We start from the raw sequence: 8,191 nt of genomic DNA, 5'->3' as shown, positions 1-8,191 counted from the left end.
TACAGCAAACTGAGGCTGCCAGCATTGTGGAAGCAGCCACTTAAAGAATGGAGCTAGGGCTAGGCCCCCCAGAGATTGAACTTGGGACCTTGCACTTGCCAGGCAGGCACTTTAAGCCACTGAGCTATATCCCCAGCTCTTTATTTTTCCTTTTGAGACAAAGTCTCACCACACTCAGAAGTTTAGGCTTTTACTCCATTCCTCTCCATGCCCAGAATGCCCTGACAACACCATACAGTGATACAGCACATGACCACATCTTGGCCAACCACGCACCACGCACCATGATGTATCATCTAGAGGCACCCGGAGCCATTATAGTTTGTGTAAGCACACTCTGTCTACCCAGTGGCAAAATTGCATGACGACAAATTTCTCCCATCTCATCTCCCATCACTAAACAAGGCACAGTGGGTGACTGTGCCTTCCTCTGGAGCCTTGATCTGCACCTCTCCTTTTGTTTGTAAAAGTCCTGTCCATTCTTTCGTCCATCAACTTTCAATTCATTCACTGTCTGCTGTGCCCTGGATTGGAGACTTGGGCTGCAGCCTGGAATGACAGCCCTAAAAAGCCCAGAGTGACTCAGATGCCCAAGCAGGAGTTATGGTGTCAGCTGAGTCTAGATCTCCAAATCTCAGTCACGAGAGCCACCTGCGGCTCTTGTTTAACACACACAACCTTTGGAAATAAGCATCTGCTAGCAGGTGATGGGTCAGACGCAGTGCAGGCTGGCCACCTGCACAGGAGACTGCTTAGACACACCAAGGGGTGTGGCACTGACATGGGCTGCAGTGCACACGAGTCTTGAGGACACTGTGCTCAGCAAGAGAAGTCAGACACAAGAGGACACGTGTGGCATAAGCCCAAGTACCGCTCAGATCTATTCTAGTTGTGATGTCCCTAGGTGAGGCAAAGTCATGGAGATGGCATGCTGGCCAGAGGTTACCAGGCTGGGACAGGGTTGGGTGTAATGGCTGATTCAGGGTTTCTGTTTGGGTGATGGGAACATTTAGGAAATAGAAGTAATAATTGCATAGCATTGTGAATGCAATCCACTCTACACTTCTTATTGGCTAAAATAAGCCAGGTGCAGTGACACATGCCTGCAGCCCAGCTCCTGAGGATGCTGAAGCAGGGGGTCTGCTTGAGCCTAGCAGTTGAAGGCCAGCCTGCGCAGCACAGTGAGGCCCTGTCTCAAAAAGGGAGGGAGAGCTAAAGTGGCAGATTTTATGTTATGTATATTTCATCAAAATTAAAACCTGCACACTTATTCCTGGGCCCCAGGATGACCTTCTGAATGAAACTCCCCCTCCCTGGTCTCCAGAGAAGTGCTCAGCAAGCCTGTGCCATGCTGTGTACACCACCACGGGTGTGGGTGTGGGGGCCAGGGAGCCATCCCTGTGACTTCATGGCCATGTGTGAGGCACCAGTACCCCTGCTGTGGGGCAGTGGGGCAGGCGGCACCTGGTGGTAGTCCTCCATGAACTTCAGGTGGCTCTCCTCACAAATGAGCAGGTTCAGGTACTCCTTCCAGTCTGCATGCACAGCCTCCATGTGTGCCTGCCAAGAAACAGAGGAACTGGTCACCGTGCACTGAAGAGGGGACTGGTGGGATTCTGGGAAGGGGCAGAGGGGGAGTGGGGTGTCTGATGTCTGTCTGAAGGCAGCTCCCACAGCAGTAGCCAGCCACTGCTCAGGGCTAAGAGGAAGAGAGGAAGTGTGGCGAGGAGCCAAAGGGGGCTGCCATGTACAGAGGCTCAGCCAGCGCAGCACACAAGGGGCGAGAAGGGGCGGGGGCAGCTGATGGGTACCTTTAAAAAATTCTCCCAAAGGTACTACATGGGGCTTGAATAGCGTCTTCCCTAAGTTCATATCTACCTAGAACTCAGAATATGGCCTTCCCTGGAAATAGTGTTGCTGCAAATTGATCAGATGAGAATCTCAAAATGAAATCATCCCGGAATTAGGGTAGCCCTAAATGTACTGGAACTAATGTCCTAGAACCCAGAACCCAGCACTTTGGGACACTGAAGCAGGAGGATTCCAAGTGTGAGCCTAGCTGTGGGCAACTTGGTGAGGCTGTTTCAAACTTTCTTTTGGATGAGCCAGGGATGAGCTCAGTGCAAAGGCCCTGTGTTCAATCCCTGGTACTAAAAGGAAAACAAACAAGAATAAACACAGACATGGCACTGGAAATGGCCAGTGCCCCAAATGTGGGAAGAAAACGGGGAACAAGTCCTCCCTGGGGCAATGCAACCTGCCCCACACGTGGATTTTCTACTTCCGGCCATGTGAAAGAGTACACGGGTGTGCAGCGCATGTAGTATAATTCCCGGTTATAGGAATTCAGGACCACAGCCCTAGGAGTCAGCCACGTGGGTGCTTGAGAAGTCTGGGGGCAAGGAGGATGTGAAGGATGAAGGTGGCAAGGGGAGGCAGGGGCGCAGCAAGATGGAGCCAATGACATGGAGCGACAGAGATGTGGATGCAACGATGGGACCCTACCTCCAGGGCTGCCATGATCCCAGGAGCCTGTGGGTAGACGCCACCCTACAGGTACCTCCACTCAGTGGAGCCCCCTTCTCTGGGCACACTCACCTCAATGGAGTTCCTCCCAGGGTGCTCAGCCACCAGCATCTGGTCCCCCTCATGGTGCAGCTTGTTGATCCTCTCTTCTTTGGCCTCCAGGTTCCGATGGATGAAATTCTGCAGCAGGACAGGGACTCAGCAGCTGCCCGGAAGTCCTACAGCCCTCCTGGCCCTCCCCAGGCCCCTTGCCCACCTCGTACTGGCGCCGGCGGCTGGGGTAGTCGAGGTTGCAGTCACTCCAGTCATACTGCATGCGGCCCTTGGCCTGCTGGTCCAGCCAGTACAGCTCATTGGTGCAGCGCTGCATGTAGTCCTGCAGTGAGCTCAGGTGCTGCTGTCGGGCCTGCGATGCTGCCTGCAGGAGCCAGGACAGATAATGCTGGGCTTGGCCTCCCTCCCACTCCTGCAGGGTCAGGATCTGGCTGCCTGGGGCAAGTCCAAGTCCCAAAGCTGGATTCTCTGACACTTGGTCACTCAGCCAGTGGTTACTGAACATCTGCTGAATCCTGGACATGACTCCAGGCACTGAACAAGACTGGCAAAATGCTCCTAAGACTGACATTTTCCTGGAGCATCAATTTACCCATCTGTAAAATGAGCATAATAGCAGCATTGACACTTAGGGCTCAGTGACTAGCATGCAACTGGTGGTCAACCAACTGCGGTAATAACTTCTACTTTTATTTACTTACTTTTGTGGTAACAGGAATTGAACCCAGGGCATTCATGTTGAGTTGCACCCCCTTTTTCTAGTTTTTGAGACAAGATCTTGCTAAATCACCTAGTTCAAGCCCAAACTGAGCTTGAGCTTGCAATTCTCCTGCCTCAGCCTCTGAGTGCTGGAATTACAGGTGTGCACCACCACAATGCATTTATCTTTATCATGCTCACGTTTAGAGAGCTGAAACGAGAGGCACATCGCAAGTCTTACGGCTGAGAGGAGGAACTACAACTTGTGCGCACAGGGCCCTCTGTGGGCCAGGCCCATGCCAAAGCCTTCTGAAATGTTAGTGGCTCTGTGAGCAGGGCTGGAGCCTTTCCTGTGAGCACTTCCCTGGAAATGAGAAGCGCTCCATTTTTGATGCAGAAGTGTCAAGTTGTCAGGACCAGCAAGCAAGGGTGGTGGCAGTTGCTCCTGTTACATGAAGCTACCTCGGTGTCGTCTGGCTGAGGTGTCAGAAATGTCTGCTGAGCGTAGCGACACACGGCTATAATCGACATCAAACCCAGCTTGGGCAACTGGTGAGACCCTGTCTCTAAATTTAAGGGAGGGCATTCTGGCACAGGTCTGTAATCCCAGCATTCTGGGAGTCTGAAGCACAAGGATTTGAATTTAGACCCAGGTTGGGCAATTTAGTGACTTAGTGCGAACTTGTCTCAAAATAATTTAAAAAGTAAAATCATAAAAGAAAATAGAGTTGAGGATGTAGCTCAGGGGGAAGGCTCTGGGTTCAGTCCCCCACAGGGTGGTGGTGGTGCATTCTCTAATGGTCTGAAAAAGAAACCAGAAGGCTTGTGTCTAGACAGCGCATGGCTTCACACTTGGCCCACAGCAGGTTCTTAATAAAGAACCAAGCAGCACACTGCAGGACAGGCTATACTCTGGGCTCTCTCAGGGTCTCCACAAAGCCAACAAGGAAAGTGGTCATCTCTTGGGAAGGGGCTGGAGCATGATCTCTTTCTACATAATCTCCTCCTGCTGTGTGGAGAATGCTTACTGCAAACCCTCACTGTGTTTAGGAGAAGAAGGGATCCCTAGGACCCCTGAGCTCCCGTCCCACGGTTCCAGGGAGTCTCACCAGCAGTTTCTGGTACTTGGCCTGCAGCTCGCTGTCCTGCTCCTGAGGGCAAAGCCAAGGGTACATAGGGTCAGTGTCAAGGTGTAGGGGGCCCCTCCCAGCTTCCCCATGTACCACATGTCCCACCTTGTCCCCATTCTTGGTCAGGTGGGGCCCGATGGCCTTGACCTCATTGTGGAAGATGTTGTGCTGCTCCACCTGGCTGTCCACCATTGGCAGGTCAGTCCCGAACCTTTGGCTGCTCAGCTTGTCCTAGTGGTGGGATGAAGCCAAGAGGAATGGGTGGGGCTGGGCTTGCAGTTCTCCTTAGAACCTGTTCTATGCCCTGGACTAGGAAAAATGGTCTCTTCCTTCCAGGATGGCCAGGGTCTGCAAAGGTGACAGGGAAGCCACAGACACTTGACTGCTGACCATCTCCTCGCTGAGCCTACCCTTGGTCTTATAGCAACTTCAAGAAGCCCACAGATCGGGAAACAGAGGCTGGGGAAACAGAAGCCATGTGCTCAGGGTCACAAGACTGACAGCCAGAACAGGGCCTCACATTGAAAACAGTTGCTGTAGCAGCTGTGATATGATCCTGGGTGGAGCTGAGCTGGAAACTGCCCCAGCCTGGCCCAAGAGCCCTGCCAGGACCCCAGTGAGTTGGGGTTCCATGGGGACAGGGTCTGAATCTCCCCTGCCTCTGCTGTGCAACTCCAAATAGGCAGTGGTCTCCTCTGCATTTTACTTTTCTCATCAGCACAATATCAGGACATACAGGGACCCGGCCCTCCCAGCAGCACCATGGTGCCCCAATAGTGGCTCTGCATCCACGCGCCCACCCACCCGGGCTGCATACCAGCTTCTCCTCCACCAGCGCTGCCCAGTTGACCTGTGGGTTGATTTCCTTTGCCACCAGGCTGTAGACCTGCTTGTGTTTCCCACGGAGGTTGGCCACACGCTCCTTCAGCTGCCGGATGCTGAGTGGGGAGAGGGATCCCTGGGTTGGTGCAGCTTGTTGGCAGGGGAACTGCCTAAGCCTGAGAAGGGACCTGACTCCAGCTTGGGCTTTCTATCAGGGGCTGGGAGGACAGGGTCACAATGGCCTTGGGTTCTAAGTTGTCACTATATCCTTCTCCCCATCCTCTTCTGTCTAAATTGCCTCGAACTTTCTTTCTCAATGAACATTTATTGTGGGTTCATGATGTGCCCAGACTACAGAAGGTTGTGGAGCCCACCTATAGCAGTGACACATAGGTGTGCATGCTATGTTGCATAAGGAAAAGGGGTGGTAGAGTCCTAGAGACTTCTGTCCTGGCAGAGCTGGGGTGCTGATTCACCCATGGTAAGCCAAAGTGTGAAGGATAAGTTTGGGGAGTCGGAGTGGGGGCCTCAGGCCTTGGAGGGGGACTCCTTTAAAACTCAAGAGGTCACACAACATTGGTAGCTCATGGAGCTTAGACCAGCACAAAAGATATCAACTCCCTGAGCCTCAGTTTCCTCAACTGCAGAACAGGGCTGCCATGAAGATAAGTTCAAGCATCTGGTTTGCCCATCATCCAGTCAGCCCTCCCTAAGCCCCAACTGGGTTCTTGTAGCCACCTGGTCCACAGACCAGAATGGCTCCCTGGGGCCCAGAGCCGAGGCAACCTACTCCTCTGCAATCATGTCCCCCTGTGGGTGCTTCATGTGCTTGGCGATGGCTGAATCTGCCTCCAGGACGTATAGCAGCTTCTCGGAGTCTGACACCTTCTGCAAGACCACGTCCTGGTGCTCAGGCTTCTGGCCCTCCTGTAGCCGGGCCACATCCTGTAAGGGTCACATGAGAGGGGACAACAGGCAGGACTCAGAGCAGGAAGGCAGCAAGGAGCTCCCCCTGCCCCTTCTAGTCTTTTCTTTAGTCCCTCAGTAAACAGGCTTAAACACCTACTGTTCTGGTCTACATTTAAAATACTCCTCCCCTAGAGAGTCTTGTATTAAGGAAAGGGAGACTGGTTGGAGGTCATGCTTTCTCTGGGCCCATCTACCATGATGTCCTGCCTTGGAGTTAGTCAACCATGGACTAAACCACTGAAACTAGATCAAGTACACTTCTCCTCCTTTAGCTTCATAGCTGGGGGTAGAAAGGGCATGACTGTACTTGCTGGCACTCACCATCCAGGCTGGGAGACTGCTAGCCTGGCAAGTGGACAGAAACCTCATGGAGGTGACTGCAAGCTCAGCACAGGTCATGTTTGTGAAGGAAATGCATCAGAGAGGGAGTAAGGAGCCCTGTTTTAGCCCACTGGCCAGGGAAGTGCCCTCTGGTGAGGTAGTGACACAGATTAAAGATGAAGGACAGAAGGAATTATGTTGTAGGCCAGGTAAACCATCTGTGCAAAGATCCTGAGGTAAAACAGAGGAAGTCATGGCTAAGGCCTGGGGAAAAGGCTGGTGTGGCTGGAGGGCAGGGATGGCTGGGACACAGGAACTGTGGGCAGGGTTAGGACGAGAACACACAGGAGCCTATGGGATGCAGAGTAGTTTTAAGGGAAGACTCAGTAGCACAGGTCCGTTGATGGATGCTTCAAGGTGAAGAAGCCTCAAGTCTTCCAGTGAGCAGACTGGGAACAGAGCTAACACTGAGGCACCAGGGGCAGCCTGTGCCCGTTGCTGGACTCTCGGTTGCCATCTCTACACTGGGAACAAGACAAGACCCATCTTGAGAAAAGATAGGGGCTGGGCTATGGCTCACTGGTGGAACACTTGTCTGGCATGCAAATGTCCTGGATTCTAACCCTACAGCCACCAAAACAAGAGGCAAAGTAAACTCGGGGCACAACTCAGTGAAAACAAAAAATCTCAGAAACGTATGAAGTGAAAGAAGCCAGGCACAGATGCTAGGCTGTATGCAATGTCCCAAAACGCAGACCTCAGACAGGAGGCAGTGGCAGCCTGGGGCAGAGCATGACATGCTTGAATAGAAACAGCCCAGAGGTCCTCCTGGGAGACCAGAAGTTCTGACCTCATTCAAGGAAACAGCTGCACCACTCACTAAAGGTCTTAAAGAGCACGGCCTCCCGTGCTTGGAATCTGTGCATTTTATGATATGTAGACTATACATCAAAAGAGATGCTAAAAACAAACAAGGCAGGCTAGGTGCATGATACAGCGGCAGAGCATATGTTAAGTAGGAGAGAGGCCCTGGATTCAATCCCCAGGACTTATGGATGGATGGATGGACAGAAGAACGGACGGATGGATGGACGGATGGACGGAAGAACGGACAGATGGACAGACAGATAGAAAAAATAAGGAAATGGCAGAAAAGAAAAATGAAATGAGCAGAAGTGACATGACACATGGTAAAAAGACTCAGCTACTACCTCTTGGAGAGCCAAGCTTGGTGGTGCACTCCCATGACCCCAGAACTCTGGGAAGCTGAGACAGGAAGATCACAATTTTTTATTTTTTTGTATTTAGTATAGAGTCCACAGGGTCTCACTACATTGATTGGACTCATAGTGATCTGCCTGTTTTTAGCCTCCCAAAAGCTGAGATTACAGGTGTGTGCCACCACGCCCAGTCTCAATTGCAGTCTCAGTGTGCCCTGGGGGTGGGGCTGGCATGCACACCCAGGATGGAACCCAGTCCCTGCTCTCTGCCTAAAGCAGACAGGCGTTTTAGTCCGCAGAGCTATCTGGCTGGCCAGGATCACAATTTCCAATCCAGCCTGTACAATGTAATAATTTAGTAACACCCTGTCTCAAAAAAAAAAGAAAAAAAAAATGGGGATTGGGATACAGCTCAGGGTAAAGGCCATGGGCCTTCTCTGATACTTAGAC

At 52.1% G+C, this 8,191-nt stretch overlaps 1 protein-coding gene across 1 annotated transcript in view; it reads right to left on the bottom strand.

The window, feature by feature from the left end:
- The window catches only part of Ppl (periplakin), a 44,530-nt gene that overhangs the window by 13,775 nt on the left and 22,564 nt on the right, over positions 1 to 8,191 (bottom strand). The window contains exons 3-9 of the mRNA XM_004627793.2: positions 6,022 to 6,176; positions 5,227 to 5,347; positions 4,515 to 4,640; positions 4,389 to 4,430; positions 2,783 to 2,944; positions 2,599 to 2,706; positions 1,465 to 1,560 (exon numbers count right to left, since the gene is read on the bottom strand). Coding sequence (XP_004627850.1) covers positions 1,465 to 1,560; positions 2,599 to 2,706; positions 2,783 to 2,944; positions 4,389 to 4,430; positions 4,515 to 4,640; positions 5,227 to 5,347; positions 6,022 to 6,176 — 810 coding nt within the window. The remainder of the gene's footprint in view (positions 1 to 1,464; positions 1,561 to 2,598; positions 2,707 to 2,782; positions 2,945 to 4,388; positions 4,431 to 4,514; positions 4,641 to 5,226; positions 5,348 to 6,021; positions 6,177 to 8,191) is intronic.

The sequence above is a fragment of the Octodon degus genome, unplaced genomic scaffold (assembly GCF_000260255.1).
Source record: "Octodon degus isolate 3935 unplaced genomic scaffold, OctDeg1.0 scaffold00021, whole genome shotgun sequence".
In the NCBI taxonomy this organism is placed as follows: Eukaryota; Metazoa; Chordata; class Mammalia; order Rodentia; family Octodontidae; genus Octodon; species Octodon degus.
This window is presented reverse-complemented; position numbering and strand designations above follow the sequence as displayed.